Source organism: Eutrigla gurnardus, assembly GCF_963514095.1.
Source record: "Eutrigla gurnardus genome assembly, chromosome: 5".
In the NCBI taxonomy this organism is placed as follows: domain Eukaryota; kingdom Metazoa; phylum Chordata; class Actinopteri; order Perciformes; family Triglidae; genus Eutrigla; species Eutrigla gurnardus.
This window is the reverse complement of record NC_139919.1, coordinates 8424689-8444122: the sequence shown is the minus strand read 5'-3', so window position 1 is coordinate 8444122 and position 19434 is coordinate 8424689. Positions and strand designations below refer to the sequence as shown.

General features: G+C 42.1%; 1 protein-coding gene across 6 annotated transcripts in view; it reads right to left on the bottom strand.

Annotated features, from left to right (window-relative positions):
* LOC311013136 (transcription factor COE3) overlaps positions 1-19434 on the bottom strand; it is a 147610-nt gene that overhangs the window by 14916 nt on the left and 113260 nt on the right. For all 6 annotated transcript variants that reach the window (XM_084009081.1, XM_084009077.1, XM_084009076.1 and 3 more), the window contains 3 exons: positions 16543-16631; positions 3028-3093; positions 2110-2284 (listed from right to left, as the gene is read on the bottom strand). In XM_084009081.1, the coding sequence (XP_083865207.1) occupies positions 2110-2284; positions 3028-3093; positions 16543-16631 (330 nt within the window). The remainder of the gene's footprint in view (positions 1-2109; positions 2285-3027; positions 3094-16542; positions 16632-19434) is intronic.

The window sequence follows — 19434 nt, the reverse complement described above, 5'->3', positions numbered from 1 at the left end:
TTATGTCTGTTTACGACACGCTTAGTTGAATTCCCAGCAGCAGTTTGAAGCTAAACTGGAAGAATGTCCGGTTGAGTCTTGATGTTTGGGACAGATGACATCCGTGGTCCGTCCACCCTCATCCCTCTGCTTTATTCAGTTCATCCTGAATGATGCTTTTCCTTCTTACATGACCACCTTACTCCACCTGAGCAGGCTTCACTGGCTGAAGAAGGCCATTAAAAGACAGAAAGTGAACCTTGAGTTCAGAATATTTTACCACTGATTGAACCATCACAGGAGTCACACCAGCATGCACCTTTGTTTTGTTTTAATAATAATAAGTGGTCGGGGATGTCAGACCCGTGTCTTCGCCCTGTTCTCCCCCACCTCCAGCTATCAGCTGTCAGCGTGAAGCTGCAGAATGAAGACAAACTCCAGAGGAGGAACCTGAAGCAGGGGGGACGCCGTGACGCTGAGCAGGCCACGCTGCTCTGAATTAGCGCCGTAAATTACTCGCCTCGTCCGTCTGATAAGGCCTGGACTCGGGAGCCCCTGTTTTTATTAATGTTTTAATCACGGCGGATAATTGCGAGGGGGGACAAAGAGCCGTTTCATACTTCATACCAGCGGGGAGGACGGTGCGGTCAGATCCTCGGTGTAATGTTTCCGACCGGAGAGCTCGACGCACATAAACTACCGAGTTATGAATTTTCAGCGTGGCTGCAGCCTTGTTTCCCATGACCTCATAGATTCCTGTAAGGTGTTCGCTGCCGGGCCGATGTGAAAAGCAGACGACGGTTTAGTGGAGGGTGGGGGGGTGTCCGGGGAGTAAAAGCAGCTCTATCTGCTTCCTGTCGACGCGTGTTCACAAGCTGTTTGCTGCACGTTTTGCTGAGCGTCCGTGACAGAAGCAGAACGACTGCTGAAAGGAAACTTTTAAACTTCTTCATGTTCAGAATCAAAGCAGCAGCGAACGTATCTCCTAACAAGTATCTTCTTCCTCTGAGCCGTAGAGCTCCATTAAAAACACATCAGCCAGCCTCACTGTTGCTCTGGCTGACATGTTCCTTCATCACCATGAGCACACACTTTTCTATTTAGTTTGAATCAATCCCACATACAAATACTCACTGGAGAATCACACGGGGATAAATCCACTACTGGAAATAGTCCCAAATGCATAATTTCCTCCTGTTTGTTTGATTAAAAGAAATCTATGAATTTACGTCTGCAGGTGAGATGAGTTGGAAATAATTATGTATAGAATAATGTGATAATAAAAAAAGAAGAAGAAGAAGAAGAAAATTAAAAAGGAAGAGGAAGAACAAAACCCAGAACAAGGAGAACAAAAAGAACAAAACAACCAAGAAATGAAGCGTCAGGGTGATAAAATACTTCCGATGCAGAAAACAATAACACTATCGTAAGTAGACGTGTGTGTGTGTGTGTGTGTGTGTGTGTGTGTGAGTGTGAGTGTGAGTGTGTGTGTGTGTGTGTGTGTGTGTGTGTGTGTGTGTGTGTGTGTGTGTGTGAGTGTGTTCTGAACTTTATGACAAACATCTTTAATTTTGGGAAGCTGACATGGACACTTTTCAAACTGCAGAGACAGTTTGTTTGTTGTGCTCCTCAGAGACGTAGTAACACAGCAGTCCAGGACCAGCAGAGTCCAGGACCAGCAGACACCAGGAACAGCAGAGTCCAGGACCAGCAGACACCAGGAACAGCAGAGTCCAGACCACTACTAATGTCTATTTAATTGTACAGCAGTCGACTCAACTTGACTGAAGTCTGTTAGTCTCTACTGACGTCTACTGAATTCTACTGATCACTCCTGAACTCTATTGGACTCTACTGAAGTCTACTACTCTCTGATGGACTCTACTGGTCTCTCCTAAACTCTATTGGACTCTACTGAAGTCTACTACTCTCTGATGGACTCTACTGGTCTCTCCTAAACTCTACTGGTCTCTACTGCAGCCTACAGTACTAAACGGCCTCAGAGTTCAGACACGGGGCTATTTTCAGATGGTTGGACTTGTTAGTGGACCCAGGTCTCTGGGGTTCCCCCTTCACTCGATTCTATCTCTAGTTTCTTCCAGAGGATTATGGGTAGTCGCGAGCTCTCACCCTGGTCGGCCTGCGTGGCCTCGGAGATGTTGACGGCGAGCTGACTGCTGAACGAGTTCACTCCCATCATCCCCGAGTGGGCGGCCGAGCCGGTGAGAGACGGCAGCTGGTTGTGACTGCGAGGGACGCTGTAGAGAGCCTCGGTGAGGTCGGCCGCTCGCTTCAGGATGATCTCCTGCACCAGGGGTAGACAGTTATTAGACATGGGTACAAGTACAAGGAGCACCAGAGGTCAAAGGTCAGTGCTTGTCTTTGGATCGTCCTGCGAGTACAGTTAGTATTCTTATAATATCACAATAATTGGATTTTCTGTGATGCCTCATGAGCTTTACTTCTGATTGTCTTTAAGAAATGTTTTCAATACTTTTATTTTAAAAACATTAACCTGTTTTACTACAAATCCCTTTTCAGATTCAACAAAAGAAGTCAACTCTGTCTTAAAACAAATCTCCAATGGAAGAACACAACCATCAATGCGATCAGCCCTCCTTAAGAGTTTATCAGTAACTGGTTTTCCTGAGTGAACATGAGACAGTGAAAGCACCGTGTCCTGGTTCAGTTTAACACGTTTAATTTAAGAGCTGAATCATTTAAATACGTTTTTGAAAAAGCCCTGCAGGTAAACCACCTCCACCAACCACACACAGCCCGACTCCAGGAGGAGTTTAGGGGATTCATTTAGTCATTTTAGAAAGTAAATTGGCTAATTTAAAGGTCTCAACCAGACTTCGACATCTGGAGGATTCTGTCGAACCGACAACGTATTAAAAAGAGTTTCTTTCTATAATTACAGTGGCGGCGTGGTGAAGGGTCGTGGAAGATTGTTCCAGTTAATAAGACGTCAGAAAGTGTGTATTCGGCTCGTCCTCCACTGTGTTTAAGTCTTTTGAGGAGCCCAAAGAAAAGGTGCTGACTCACCTGGTTGTTGTGTGGCATCCCATAAAGAGCCTCCACCAGGTCGGCTGCTCGCTTCAACAGCACCTCCTGAGAAAGAGAGAGAGTTCACAGTTAATTCAGAGAAAGTAAGAAGAGACCATTTAAAACTTTAAATGTTACTTCCACTGAATGATTCAACTCCAGTATGATCTATGAAATGTCAGAAAATAGTTCCCCAAATCACAATTTCCTAAATATACTTAATTAAGCATCTTGTTTCATTTGATCAGAACCTAAATGTGTTCAATTTACTATAAAAGTTACCAGTAATCCTAAGTAAGTAATCAATTAATAGACTTATTGTTTCAACTCTCAACTTGAAATTCAGAATCACTCAAATCTGTCCAATCGGACGTCTCAAAGCTTCTCCACAAACCAAACCTGCGACAGCACAGTCTGTTACATCTGCACAGAGCAGAACCGACCAATCAGAGCTGCCTGAGTCTCATTTAAGCTACAGGTTGATGACACGTGTTTTGTCTGAGCTCCACCTTCACCATAACACCTGAGAGCAGATTAATCAGATCCAAAATGGCTGCTGATGGACACATCCAGGAAGATGGACAGATGAATGTTTGTACCCGGAGGGCAGGAAAAAAGAGAAGAAGAATCAGCAGGAAGCCATTAACGCTGCAGACCCCCCACACACACACACACACACGCTCACACACACAAACTCACGCCCCGGGGCTGTTTTCCCATCAGCCCATAGGAGAGGAAGCGTACAGTCTGAGTACTGGCAGCACAGCGGGGCGCCGTGGCGATGGCTGTTAATAACAATAACAGGACTGATAAATAGATAAATGCACACACACACACACACACACACACACTTGCTCTCTCCCTCTCTCTCTCACAAGCACACACACACAGAGGAGGAGGATGTGAGAGGAGGAAGAGAGGAAAGGAAAAGAAAATAGGAGAAGTGAAAAAGGGAAAAAGAAAGGAAAAATGGACAAAAGGAGAAAAAGGAGAATGGGAAGGAATGAACAAGAAAGAGATAGAAGGGAGAATAATGTAGGCCAGGGAAGTAAGGAACAAAAGAAAAATAACAGGAAGCAAAGAAAAAAGGAAAAAAATGGAAGGAAGGAAGGAAGGAAGGAAGGAAGGAAGGAAGGAAGGAAGGAAGGAAGGAAGGAAGGAAGGAAAATAAAGAAAAGCAAGGAGCTGAAAATGGGGGAAGAGGGAAATAAAGGGGAAAGGAAGCAAAGGAAGAAGAAAGGAAAGGAGAGGAAATGGGAAGGAAGGAAACAGGGAAAAGGAAGTGAGGAAGAGAAAGGAAAGGGACTTGAATGAAGAAGGGAAGGTAAAGCCAACAGACTCCCAGGAATGTGAATGTTTTTTTCACACAACAGCCTCAGGTGAAAATGCATCACACACTGTGAGGATGATCAGAGGAGGAGGAGGAGGAGGAGGGTGACGAAGAGGAGGTGTGGAGTCCCTGAGGAGCAGCAGTGGGGAGGTGGAGGCCTCTGCTGGAGGTCCCTGAGGTATTACAGCACCGAGGAGGATGAGAGACTTTGAATGAGTCATGTGATGTGTATTTAACCTTTCGGTTTCTGTGGATTCTCTCTGTAAAGTCACCTTTTAAGGTACAATAATAATAAAAAATAATAATATGTGCTACTATTATTATTATTCTACTGATAAAATAATAATAATAATAATAATAATAATAATAATAATAATAATAATAATAATAATAATAATAATAATAATACAATAGTACAATAGCTTTTATTATTTCTGGATATGTATTAAAAGAGAGGAGAGATAAATGAGAATATCATGAGCATTATTGTTTTAATTGAGTGTTGTCACTTCATGCAACATTTGACTTTTACTCTTTAATGCAGTTATTAATGTTACTATTACTGTATATTTCTGTGTACTTAAATTAAAAGAAATGCATAACAATAATCTGAGTATTATGGGAGGAGTGTCAAAGCTCTGGAGTTAGAAGAACAGACACAGAATGAAAGCAGCTGAGATGCACACTGAGCACTTTTACTGGTGGTACTTTACCGCTGTTCTCAAAGTAAATATATTATATAAACATATTTAAAGTGCTTCAATAAATATGGAAATGCTGCAACTCAATAACTGATGAATATTATTAGATGATGATAATCAGATTCTTTCAGTTGATTAATATTGTAAGATATCCAAGTACAAGTTAAAGTACAGTAGTAATACTGATTCTGATCATTAATGTGTAAACTGACCCAGAATGATTGTTTCTTACTGAAGTCTTTGAACTGAACATTAGAGATTCAGAGGAAAGGTTTTTGTTCCTCTCGGCTGTCAGCCTGAATCACCTGCTGCCCGTCCCGTCACATCTGTGGATCTTATTTCTGAAGACAGAATGTGAGCCGCTCCGATGGGGAGAGATTACAGGGGATTTCTACTATGGATTCTACTGTGGCTTTTTAAAAATCTATTTTAGATTTCTGCTCGAGCAGCAGCATCCAAACAAACGTCTCCAGTGACTCAGAGGAGAAACAGTCGCCATTAACCACATTGTTTTCCTCCCAGCCAATCAGAGAGAGCCCTCACTGCTGGCAACAACACACACACACAGAGCTCTCATTTCCCACGACAGACGATGACCTCGAAGGAGACGATCCAACACTGAGATGGAAACAGAACAACATCCAGATTTTTTTTCTCCCCAAAAACTTTTCAAATCCACCAGAGAAAACAGTGACTGATACACTGGAAAATGATTAAATCAATTCAAATAAAACCACAGCAAGAAAACAATATATATAAACATTGTAAAATAATACGAAATTGTAAAATTAAAATTAAAATAAAAACATTGAAATGAAAATAATAACACTGTAAAATAAAATAAAACACACATTGTAGAAGAAGTAGAAGTAAAAGTACACAAAGAGTAACTGAAGTGAGCTTCAATAAACACTAAAAAATGTTTTCTCCAAAAAATTACCGTCACTGTATTTTTGTCGGTATCTATTGATAAATTAGCACACAGCAGCCATGTCTTTGGTTTTCCCACAGCAGAGTTCATCACTGAATGCAACACTGATTTTCCTCAGGCTTAATATGTACTATGACATGTTCACTGTCATCGCCTCAAATCGAATAAAAACAAATTTGAATATTGACGTCTCCCAACTTGTTTCCTGAAGTTCCTGACCTTTCCTATAATCAATCTAAAAGGTTTTGATATTTGGTTATTCATGTGGATTTGTTGTGCTGCTTTCCAAACAGGTTATAAAAGAAACTAAATGGAATTAAAGTTTCTCTTCACTTCCCTTTAATTATCTGAGCATCGATACTTCATCAGACATGAAAAATCGTTTGCCCATATAACTCTGCACATTATATCAACTTAGTCCAAATTATTCAGCCTGTGAATGTGCTTCATGTACTGTCAGAAAGATCCAAATTCACTAGGCTACATCAATAAACACAAACACACAATCCATATTGCTATGAATTCTTTGTTACTTTCTGAGTGAAGTCTGTTGAGTGATAGTATCACAGGCGGTAGCATAAAAGCTCCTTTAAGAGTGAATTCTGCCGACTCTCAAATCTCTGATACGTTTAAGGGATTGTGAAATAAATCAGAGTGGTTTGGTTAGCTTTGAAGGCCATAGTTGTAGTTTCCTGGAAAACAATGGACTACATTTAATCGTTTAAAGGAGCAGTCTCAAATAAAATCGTTAGCCACGGGTTAGCCATGACAAGTTAGCCAAGCGTAGTCCAGAGTTTGATAGTAGTGGGGGACGGTAACGGTAGCTTAGCACATAGATGGGAAGAAGGCTTCAACTATAAGCTTAGCTTAGCAAAAAGACTGAAAGCAGGGGTAGTGTTAGCTTAGCTTAGCACAAAGACCGGCAGTACGGGAAACTGTCATCAGACAACAACTCAGTTCATCTGATCTTAGATGTGCTTTGAATGCCCACAAGGTGAATTTGTTTCTGTGTGACATCATCTGGTTTTAGTGTGTGTGTGTGTGTGTGTGTGTGTGTGTGTGTGTGTTTTATTGAATGAATGGCCTCCTGTCAATCTAACCCCCCTGAGCATCCATCTCTATTGTAGCAAAATCTGTCACTCTGCTACTGCCAACAGTGTGTGTGTGTGTGTGTGTGTGTGTGTGTGTGTGTGTGTGTGTGTGTGTGTGTGTGTGTGTGTGTGTGTGTGTGTGTGTGTGTGTGTGTGTGTGTGTGCGTGCATTATGATGCATGCAGCATGTGTACGTGTATTTTTGGTTTGTATGTTTGCACATCACTTTCTCTTTCCTTGTTTCTGTCCTTTAATTTCTTATTTTATTTCTTGTCTTAGCTCCCCTTACTTTATTATTATTTTCTCTCCTTTATGTTCCCTTATTTCACATTTTCTTCAATCATTTTTTCCTTGTTTTTTTAACTTTCCCTTTTCTCCTTTCTTTACTTGCTTTCTTCTTTCTCTATATTCCCCTTCATCTTTACGTATTTCTTTCACTTTCTTTTGTTTATTTTTCTCTTTTACCATTCCTTTAATTTTTGCATCCATTATCCTTCCTTCATTTCACTCCTTCCATTACGTGTTCCCTCCTTTCTTTTGCCGAACTATTTTTCTTTTAATTGATTTCTCTCCTTGTTCACTTTTCCCTCATTTCTTTGCCCATTACTTTTCTCTCATTCCTTTCTTTTCCTGTCCTTTCAATCCTTATAGGCTACCTTCCTTGCTTAATTGGCCTTTTTAATCTCTTTTCCACCATTCCTTTCCTTTTTGCCCTCCATTTATACATCCTTTCCTTTTTCCCTTCCTCTATTTTCTTTGTTTCCTTACCTTTCTCTCCTTTTTTACTTCCTCTCTTCTGTCTATAATTATTTTTCTTTCCTTGATTTTCATTTGAGGTCGTCCACTTTTATTTTCTAAACTAAACCCCAAACCAGCAGGTGAAAAGATGTGTGTCTGCCAGTGTGTGTGTTTGTGTGTGTGTGTGTGTGTGCGTGTGTGTGTGTTCCTCCTCTGGCTTCATTAATCTCCATTAGAAAACAGAAGTTAGTTAATGTCTCCTTCACTCGGCTGCAGCAGCGAGATGCCATGAGGCAGCAGCTGCCCATCAAACACACACACACACACACCCACACACACACACACACACAAACCAAAAATATGCGAAGCACACACCTGAAAAATACAGTTCACAGACACATGTGTGTGTTTGGTGTGTGTGTGTGTGTGTGTGTGTGTGTGTGTGTGTGTGTGTGTGTGTGTGTGTCCTCCTTCTATTTTCATTAGGTCCTGACAGACACAACAGCCTTCTCAAGTTAATGACGCCTCTGAGGCTTCGCTGCTGGAGAGCCACTGCTGCTCAGTGAGTGTGTGTGTGTGTCTGTGTGTGTGTGTGTGTGTGTGTGTGTGTGTGTGTGTGTGTGTGTTCATTTGTTTTTGGCCGCCACTCTCTGATCTGTGAATCAGGCACTAGAACTCTACTGCAACTACACAAATGATTCCCCCTCAAAGCAAACCCCAGAAGTAGAGCAGCAAATCAATCAGAAAGTCCTCCATGTCCAGAGGGCCGTTCCAAAAAGCACATTTACTAAACAAGCCAAGTTCATTTAGATTAGTCAGACTCCATGAAGGATATTCAACATACAGTAGTTACTATAGCAACGTATGCTGGGAAACTAACCTGGTCCAGGTCATGCTAACTGTCAGGCTAACCATCCCGCTAAATGTCAGGCTAACTGTTCGGCTAACTGTCAGGCTAACTGTTCGGCTAACTGTCAAGCAACAACGCAGGCTTAGCCTAACAACAAACTGGAGCTGCCTGTTATGTGTGTATCTCATGATACTCTGTTCTCATTGGCTGAAGGTGTGAAACAGCAATCGATCAAACATCACATGTTTTCCCAGCAATAAGTGCTTTGAAGCCTGAAAAAAATCAATTTAATGTGTATCATATTTATATTATATTCATATATATATATATGATAATGGAGTGCAGGCGTTCAAGGATACTCCAACTTGTGAGATGTAAGTCAGGTTCTATTTTAAGAAGAGGAATATAACCAAATTATTTATGGACATTAATTTTGGATTTGTTACAGTGTATTATAATTAATAATAGAGAGAATGGAAAATAATAATAACAAACAATGATAATAATAATCCCCGTCATGACCCTCTTTCGTAAAAAAATGTACCACCAAAATTAAAATGAAGTTATTTTTTAACTTGCATTTTTTAATTGCATAGTCTTTTTCACACCATCCATGTTTGGACGTCATTATGTCTTATTATAATTGGATGATTAACTCATCAGAGTGTCATTAGTTGTGATCTACAGAAGTGAAAAGTAATAATAGTCATTTAGAAAATAATAAAAGTCACTTTTGTAATGGCTGATTAAATGTGTGAATCCTTACAAAACCATTCAAATAAACACAGTTTCCACTCTGTCAGTGTTTCTTCTTTCCTGCTCTGAATGAAACCAAGTGATGTTGATTTTTGTGTTTTTATACATCAGATCCTCTCACACACACTCACACACACACCCTCACACACACACACACACCCTCACACACACACACACACCCTCACACACACATACACACACACACACACACACACACACACACACACACACACACACACACACCCTCACACACACATACATACACACACACACACACACATACACGCACACCCACACACACTCACTCACACCCTCACACACAAACACTCACACACTCACACACACCCTAACACACACACACCACGTAAGCTGCTCGGCCACACCCTTCACCCACACACACACACACACACACACACACACACACACACATAATAACACCCTCTCACACACACACACACACACACACGTAAGCTGCTCAGCCACACCCTTCACACACACACACACACACATATTAACACCCTCACGCACACACACACACACACACACACTCAGAGAGAGACAGCGCCATTGGATTCCTGTCAGCGCGAGTACCGGCAATCAGAGCGCTGGGCGCTTTAACGGCGCTGAAAGGCCTGCCCCGATCGATACGGTAATGCACTGGCTCCCGGTTATCATCATCATCTCTTATCACTGACCCACACCTCCAAGAGGGGGGAGGGGGGGGGGGGGGGGGGGGGGGTGGGAGAAGAAGATGGAGGAGAGAGGGATGGGAGATGAGGAGGAGAGGGTCTCTGGGTGTTTCCCTTCAGATGAGAGGAGATGGATGGATTCGTGGGAGGAGAGGGAGCGATGGGAGGGGTGGAGGGTGGGGGTCAGAGTGGAGAACTGGACTTCTAAAACAGTTCTGAGATGGAGGCCGCTGATTGGATGTTCTCCTTCAAACCAATGAGGGTTTGGCGTTCAGTGAATCTGGTTAATAATTGGGTGCGACAGCTATGGAAGAAGTATTTAGTCTTTACTGCAGTAAAGGTATTAATACCACAGTGCGGAGTACTCTACTACTAGTACAAGTACTGCATTGAAAACCTCCGGAAGTCAAAGTACATAAGTATAGTTAAAGTAAAAGTATTGACGCTGCAGTAAAGTGTTCTACTATCATATCTGACTTTATGGATTCATATTCCTGCTGCATTAATGTGTATGTTGCATGTTTTTAACTTGTTTACAGTAAGGCATTGATGTTTTTAAACCAAAAATTAACATAGAAAGTTATGCAACAGTCTTTATTGACTGTCACAGGTTGAAAAGTGAATATGTATTACTATAAGATCTACATGTGTAACACAATCATCACATTTTTGTATAAATTATCCCTCACAATATCGCCACTGGAAGCTGGATACTACATTTCCCATAATGCAACCAGGTTGTGTCTTTCAAACTTCAGCTTTCTGTTCTCCAGTATCTTCCAGAAAGACGTTAAACAGCTGTTTTCTCTTTCCTTTGACTTGTAAAAAAAGTGGTGGAATAGCCCTTTAAATTTGAGCAACTCCATAGAAACTACAAATAAACACAGACTATAATCTAATCTGATAATCTGACTGTCTGCAGAATTCAAACTGGGTCATACATTAAAGAGAAAAAGAGTGTGACTACTTCAAGTGAGGAAATGAAAACACATCCCTGCACTTTGGATTCATTCATTTCTCTCTCCGTTAGATTAGCGATCATTTAATACAACGTCTCTAAAATGTTTTCAGTGCAAAAATAAATCCATCACGTCTGAACACCAGCTGGGTCCTGACTTTGTTATTAATTCTAAGATTTCTTTGGAGACTTAGAACAGCAGAATTAACTTCCATTCATAAATCACCCAACAAACACAGTTTCATTTAAAAAAAGTACTCGGAGTACTTTTACTACACACACAGGCACGTATAAACAGATGGGAGGAGGGACGATCTGAACCAGAGAATCAAACGGTTTCTTCCTCTGTGTTTTTGTTGAATAGATAATAAACAGAAGTTGTTTACAGTGTAACATGTCTCATCCTCCTCTTCCTCACGTCATGGTAAACCTCTCAGGATCATCATGCACCAGGAGCAGTGGATAAAAACAAACAAACAAAGCTTTAGGGTTGAATACATTGAAGGCATTTAGAAGCTGACTGAGAGTCCTGACCTGCAGCGAGTCATCATATTCATCACAAACAGGTCAACACAACGTGAAGAGGAATTTTTACATTATAATTCGTTTCAGATGAAATATCTGGTGACAAAGAACTTAATCAACTAAAGTACAACCAGGCGTTGGACTAACATTGACACTAAACTAAAGATTCCCACACGATTGCATCATGTCCTTCCCTACCTCCTCTACTCCTTCTTTAACTCCTCCTCTCCTCCCTTACATTATTTTGTCCTGCCTTCCCTCGTCATCTCCCTATCCTTTTCTCTGTCTCCTGCTCTCCTTCTCTTACTCCTCTGCTCTCCTTTCCTTCCCTACCTCCTTATCTCCTCCCTTACCTCATGTTGTCCCTCCTTCCTCATCCTTTTCATCTGTGTCTCCCCCACTCCTTCTCTACTTCCTCTATTCCTTCCTTCTCCTCTCTTTTCTCATGTCCTCCTCTTCTTCCTTACATCACCCTCTCCTCCATACCTCCCCTCTCCATTTTACCTTCTCCTCTTCTGCTTTATTTCCTTCTCTCCTTTCTTACTTCCCTTCTCCACTCTCCTTTATTATCTCCTCCTCTCCTCCCTTATGTCCTGCTCTCATTCCCTACCTCCCCTATCCTGCCTTACCTCCTCCTCTCCTCCCCTACAACCCCATCCATTCTAACCTGCTCCTCTCTCCTGGAAGGTATATACTTTTTTTTTTTTTAAAGCGATTCGTTTTTTTTTGTGTTTTTTTAAATACTACTAAAATAGTAGAGTTTGGTTGGCTGGCTATAGAAGTGTAACAATAAAGAGAAATATTAAAGAAACAAATCCGGCTGCCTGTGATGGACTAAATGTGTAAATAATTCATATTTTTCAGGTTAAATCCTCCTCAATGTAAACAAAAGCCCTCTCACTATCACACTGTATTCCTCCCAGAAGCACCTCCTCGTGACCTTGCCCTTCTTCAGTCCATCTCTTGACATATTCCTCCTCTTCTCTCTCCTTCTTTCTATTCTCTTCCATTGGTTTCTAGGGGCTTAATTACGGGGGGCCGGCTCCGTGGTTGAGGAGGTGCAGGGCGAACAGGGATCAGTGTGACCCTGGAGGAGAAGCCATCAGACAGCGGCCTTAACAATGATAAATCACCCCGAGCACAGCTACAGATACAGCGGCCGCCCCGCTGATCTCTATAAAATATGGATGGACCAGAGCACTGAGCAGGAGGAGCAGAGCCGCATCGCGGCGGATCTCCAGATTAGCGATCATCAGGCGAAGGGTTATTCTAATGATGTGGGACATGGTGTGGGGTTAATTCCATTCACAGGAAATGGATTGAAATTCAGCTCATGAATTGAATATTGCTCATTATTCTCAATGAGAGCAGGAAATCTCCTCATTCATGAAGTGGGTTGGAATTAATAATCCCTGAACGGATGGACGCCCGTTCCCCCCTCGAGTCGGGATGGGGGTCAATGATCAGAGCTAAAGGTGCAAACCGCAACACGCCAAACACGTTTAATCTCCACCTTAATGTTCACAAATCACCAGGAAGCAGAGGAGAAAAAGGAGATGTTTTTTCTGCAGATCATTTTCATGTTACACTTGGATTTGATTTACAGTTTTGTGCTGAAAGCGTGTTTGTTTTCCGTCACAGAACCGCCCTTATTGAACAAAAATCGACATATTTCAGAGTTCAGGTCGTAGGAGCGAGAGGTGAAGCCATCAAACAGTCAACGTCTTTGTATTTACTGAACAGATCCTCTTTATTTATACCTCCCAATGAAGCTTTTCATTTGAAGCTTAAGGTGGAATCAGAAATTTAACAGCTTTAAGGAGCAAAGTGAAGCTCTAAATGTTGCTTCGGCTCTTAGATTAATGGCTTTTTTAAATAACCCTATTTTACAAATTAAAGGACATTATCTTCAGATAATAAGGTGTAATTAAGTTTTATATTATCTTTGCAGCAGAGAGAAGTGATGCCATCAAACTGAACAAAATCTGTTTATTACCTTAAAATTAACCAGATTAAGGTGGACTGTCATGACTTTTTGTTGTGTTGTTGTTGTTTAATTCTCCTTATCTTACAAATTAAGGGACATATGAGGCATGATATTCAGATAATTTAGCCAGTTTTATATCCTTCTTGCAGCCGACAGAAGAGAAGCCAACAGTCTCTACATTTACTGACCAGAACCTCTTTATTTATACCTTAAAATGAAGCAAATTAAGGTGGACTGGTCATTTAAAGAGCAAAGTGATGTTTTAAATAACCTTCATGTTACAAATTAAGGGACATTATCTTCAGATAATTAAGGAAGCACAGTTTAATGTCGGTGTGTCCACCACTCAGAAAGACAGGCAGTTAACAGGCAGTCCGACAAGCTGTGAGGCCAACTGGTCACTGATGACCTCCGGGGTCTCTCCGGGATCAGGTTCAGCCCTCTAATTTCATTTCCAGTCTGGCTCGGCTGCAAGCGGACACCTCAACGTCCGTCCACCACACTAAGAGAGGACGTGCTGCTGTTCGCTGTTAGCATGTTAGTATCTCCAGTGCATGGATTAAAAAACTATACATGTGGTGGAGCTATGCTAACACCTTCCTTTCCCTAGCCTTTGAGCAAAGCTATGTGAAACTCTAGTCAACAAAACCCAGCTGATAGATTGACGGGGTTGTTAGCTAACAAGATCCAACATGTAAATCAGAAAACCTTGGAGGTGGACTTGATGAAGCTAGGCTAGCAGTTTCCTCCTAGTTCCAGCCTTTGTGCTAAGCTAAGCTAACCCTATCTTTGAGTTCATTCCACAGCGGTTTCCCATCTTTCAGATAAAATTAGCTGTATGTTTTTTGCCTCCTCCTGGTTTCCATATCCACCATTTATGTTTAGGTGAACAATCCCTCTAAGGTGCACCCATAATGCATCACCTGATGCCCTACAACAAATCAATCTGTTCTGTCGTGCCGCCCGTCCAAAAAACAGAAAACCTCGTCGTCCAAACATCTCTCTCCATCCCTCCTCCTGTCCTCGGCACAGCGGCGGCAGGTGAAAACAAAAGAGAAGTGACAAGCTGAGTTAACCCGTCGCTTGCTCGGTCACATGATCCCCGCCGCTGAAACGCGGCGTCCTGACGCATCGCCGGCTGCGAGCCAGCAGCTCACTGCACCGCTCTGTCCAAAAACGTCTGGGAGGAAAAAACCTGTGGTCTTATTGAGTTTTCCTCTGAATAAATAAATATTTAAAAGGCGGCGAGGAGGATGGAGGGCGTTTGACGTCCCACTCTGGCTGCAAATCAGGCCATCAAAGGGGCCAGACAATGTGTGCTCACTATTAGTATCAATTTACAAATAAACTGCTTTTTTGGTGACTGGATCTCCAATGTCAGATTTTGATAAATGGTTTCAATTTGGCAGCTGCTTTCGAGTGTCAGGGCCCATCTGACGCTCGCCGCCCGCCGCCGCTGCTCGCTGCCTCAAAGAATCTGCCTCAGTTAGCCTCGCAGCCGGCAGCAGCCAAAATAATCTCTTCATACTAACCAGGGCAGGTGTGTGTGTGTGTGCATACTAATGTCTTTCTGTGGGTAAATATTGAAACCGGGCAGATTTCACTACTGATGTTTTTCTACACAAATCTTAAAGGAGCTTCCTGTTTTTTACACCATTAACTACAAATCAAAGGCACTTTTCTTCACTGCTTCCAAAGCCTGCTGTTGTTTAATAGATTTTTAAATGTGCTTTCCCTTCCTTCCGTTTTTCCAGGCAGCTGCTTCTTATTTCATTTCTGATAAAAAAGAAATCCACATGCAGAGACTTGGTACAACTGTATGTCGCTATCCTCAAGTCTATAGCTTCAACAATCAAAAAATATCACAAAGAAATCCTAAAGTCCAAAGAAACATCTTCATATATTTGGTTTTATTCAACCGACGGTCCAAACCCCACAGACATTCAGTTCACTGTGCTTTAAGATTAAAAACAATAAAGGAGCTGAAACAGGAAAACCATTCATTCCTGTTTGAAGAATCGTTTAACTCAAGTTCAACATTGTTATAAAATAATACATACATATTGGTTAATTTCGTATCACTTGTAAAGCAGTCTGCATGTGTGAACTACATCCTGACTAAGACAGTTACACTGCTTTCATCCCTTATTCTTTTACTCAGAGTTGATCCGTTTTCGGTGTTTCAGATCTTCATTTTACTTGACCTGCCTTCAGTGTTTACACTTCAGCTCATATTTCCACACATATATTTTGCAGTTTCAGCATCTTCACTGAAAATGTCCTTCACCTGAAGGATTGACATTTACTTCATCAAAAAAGTGATCAAATGTATGTTATATTCCAAATGACAAACTTTTGTATGAGTCTGTCCAGGAAGTCAAACACTAACGGACCAATCAGCTCTCAGCAGCTGCAGCGTCCTGACCAACTCATTCTCTAACATCACGGCTTCCCTCTCTGCGTCTCAGCCAGCGACTCGCCGCCATCCAAACCTTCCTCCTCGCCAGTCGGGGGAGAAACAAAAACACAGCGAGAGCAGCAGCGGCAGGATTTGCTCACATAAACAGCTGTTTCCTGTTTGAAGGATCAGGAACAATCTGCCCGCTGGCAGCGAGGAAGGCCGGCGGTGCCAAGAGTGTGCCGAGCAGAACCGACAAATCCAATCAGGCAACTTGGTCCCGTGCTGCATTAAACAGTACAAGAGGCCTTCAAGTCATAGAGTGCAGGTGGTCTACGGTGTCCACAGAGGGACAAACAGCCACTTCACATTTAAATCAGCCTTTAATGTGGCTGTAAAACCGGATTAAACACTCAAACAGCAGCTCTGACTGACAGGTGCATTCTGGGACATACCTTCCAGACAACAAAAAAGCTCACTTCCTGGACTTGGCTCTGACCCTTGACCTCTGACCCGTGACCTGAGCATGCAGCAGTGACTTAATGACTCGTCTCCACTGACCTTAGGCAACCTCTCGGGGTCCCCGGGGTGGCGAGGGATGACCTTCTGTAGCCTCTGGAAACCGTAGTCGATGGTGGGCTCGTTCAAGGCTGCAGGACCGACAGAGAGACAGAGAGAGAGAGAGAACGGTGGTGAAGACGGAGATGAATTCAACACACACACACCAATATACTGAGCAGCACAGAAACACACACTGACCTCACAATTACACACATCTGACAGGGTTTTCATTAAATTCAGTAATTTTCTCATGGAGTTCGTCAAACTGAGAGATTGCAGGAAGGAGCCTTGCTCAAGGGTTACATTTCTTTGTCCATTAACTAAAGCAATAAAAACAATTACTCATCACCCTAAAAATGAAATATCTTTCATGTAGTCCATGTCATTTTCAAAATAGGTTTAAAAAAATGCAATCCCACAAAAACTTGGTTGCGGCTTTGAAGGAATTTGCACAGTGAGGTAACACATAGAAATCTCTCTTTGGGGAGATTTTAAATCACCTTGATTGTCACTGGGGGAATTTATGATCACTGAAACTCAAATTTCAACCTTAACATTATAATAAGGCAGCTTTAAAGAACAAAAAACTATTTTAGACACCGTCTATGTTATGGATAAGTTTTAAGCTGATTTCAAAAGAATGAAAACATCTTCAAACATCGTTAATAAAAAAGGAAAACGTTTGTCTGATCACCAGTAGCTCCAGATTTCTGAGCACGGGAACCAAAACAATATTTTATTTCAATATTCTATTGAGAACTTCAAAAAATATAAACCAGTTTCACATGAAATCCATTTTTTCATTGAACAAAAGCAGCTGACGTATGATGTTATTTTGATATGTGACTATTTGTGACTTGAAGAACGACATTTTGCTTCCATATTATGTTGGATGTATCAAAGTAACAATAAACAGATTCTGAAACAGATGAAGCTCTACTCGAACTCCAGACTAAAACAGGACCCGTCTGCACTGAAAAACATCTTCTTCATTTATGTTGATTATTACTTATTCAAAGTGCAGTCTGACTATTTCAAACAGAAAACTTGTTGAAAGATATTCTCCAGATTTGTGACTCTCAAGTTTGATTCGTCTCCCATTTTTTCTTTGACTCTCAGTCAGTCTATATTGTTTTACATGCTACTTTTTTCACATTTATGATGGATATTGTTTTCTCCAGCCTTATTAACCTTTTGTGTTATAACATCTTGATTTTATCTTTGGCTCTGTGCGTTTTCTCAAAGTCATCGGACTGTAAAAAGTCAAATCCTGCTTTGTTGTACCCGACTGTGATGAAGGTAAGTCAGTTCATAATTACCGAAAACAAGTTAACTCAAACAAGTTAACCTAAAACCAGGTGTGAATGTTCTTGATTGAGACTCAGACGTCAGTGTTGAGGTGAAATCAGATCGAGTGCTGGTGAAACACGGTGCGACCTCGCAGTGATCTTCAGCGTTAGGCTGTTGCTTCATATTAACAGTGAACACTAACAGAGAGAGAGAGAGAGAGAGAGAGAGAGAGAGCGCTGTCAGTTGATCTCTCTCTCTCTCTCTCTCTCTCTCTCTCTCTCTCTCTCTCTCTCTCTCTCTTATCTTACGGCTGTTTATTAAGCCGGAGACCTCACACTCCATCTGTCCTCCCCGCTCTGCCTTTTCACCACTAATTCAATCCAACCTTTCCTTTTTTTCCCTTCTCTTTTCTCCTCCACTCATTCACCTACGCAAACAATCCTTCTTCCTCCTCCTCCTCCTCTCCATACGTTGGAGAAACACCCGGAAATGAGTTCGGGGAGATACTTCTCCATAATCAAGCCCATTAATCATAAAAGGCTGTCAAATTTGACTTTGGGGACAATTTGTCAGCCGATCTTGCCCACTCCGCTTTTGTCACCGTTGGCTCTTGTATTCTGTAAGGATGATTGACACACCAAATGCCGGTGAGTAGAATAGCTAGTTTGCGCTAATATGCATAACCGCGGCTTTCATGAATAAGAATAAGGCAGCTATATGCGGCAGCGCAGAGGGGTCTCCTTCAAAGGGCCCCGCCACCGTTTGTCGCCTGCACTCCCAAATAGATGTTATTACCATTATAACAATATTTGTTTTCTTTCCTGGGGAATGGGCGACCGCGAGCTGCTAAATCAAATTTGTCGGAGCGCGTTTCAAGCGGTGGAGAAAGAGGGCTTTCAGGCTGAGACTGGGGTGGGGAGGATATCTGAAGGGTGACAGAGCGCTGAGGGACGTGGCCCCTCGCTGCAGGGGCTGCTGCCATGTTGGGAGAGGAAGCAGAGAGTGAATCTATTACCTCCCACCCGCCGCCAATGAAAGAGGGATTTCATTGTTGGATCCCAAAGAGACTTTTTGGGGGATGCAGAGCAGCAGAGGATGAATGGAGATAATGCAGCGGGACGACACGAGCAGCAATCAGCAGTCAGTCCCAAACCGGATTGCCTCTTGACGTAGCGTACATACATCCCAACTTATAAAACAAGTGAAAGGCACTATGGGATATGCTGCAATTGAATAAAAAGCCCATTTAAACTCAGAGAGCGAGAGAGAGAGAGAGAGAGAGAGAGAGAGAGAGAGAGAGAGAGAGAGAGAGAGAGAGAGAGAGAGAGAGAGAGAGAGAGAGAGAGCAGTGATGTTTAACTCTTCACGTTAAGGAGGAAACACTTCATCTGTGACCACGTGGCGTCTCAGACCATCTACCAGGATTAGTACCTCACATCGTTAGTATCATGATAGTACGTTATTAAGTTATTGTTCTTGTCCTTCTGCTTCCACATCTTCTGTTTCTGTACTAAGAAACCTCACACAGATGGATGTCGGACACAACATCATTTCAGGATGTGTAAATAGGACTTCAGTTAGTTTCCTCTTTCCTCTTCGGGT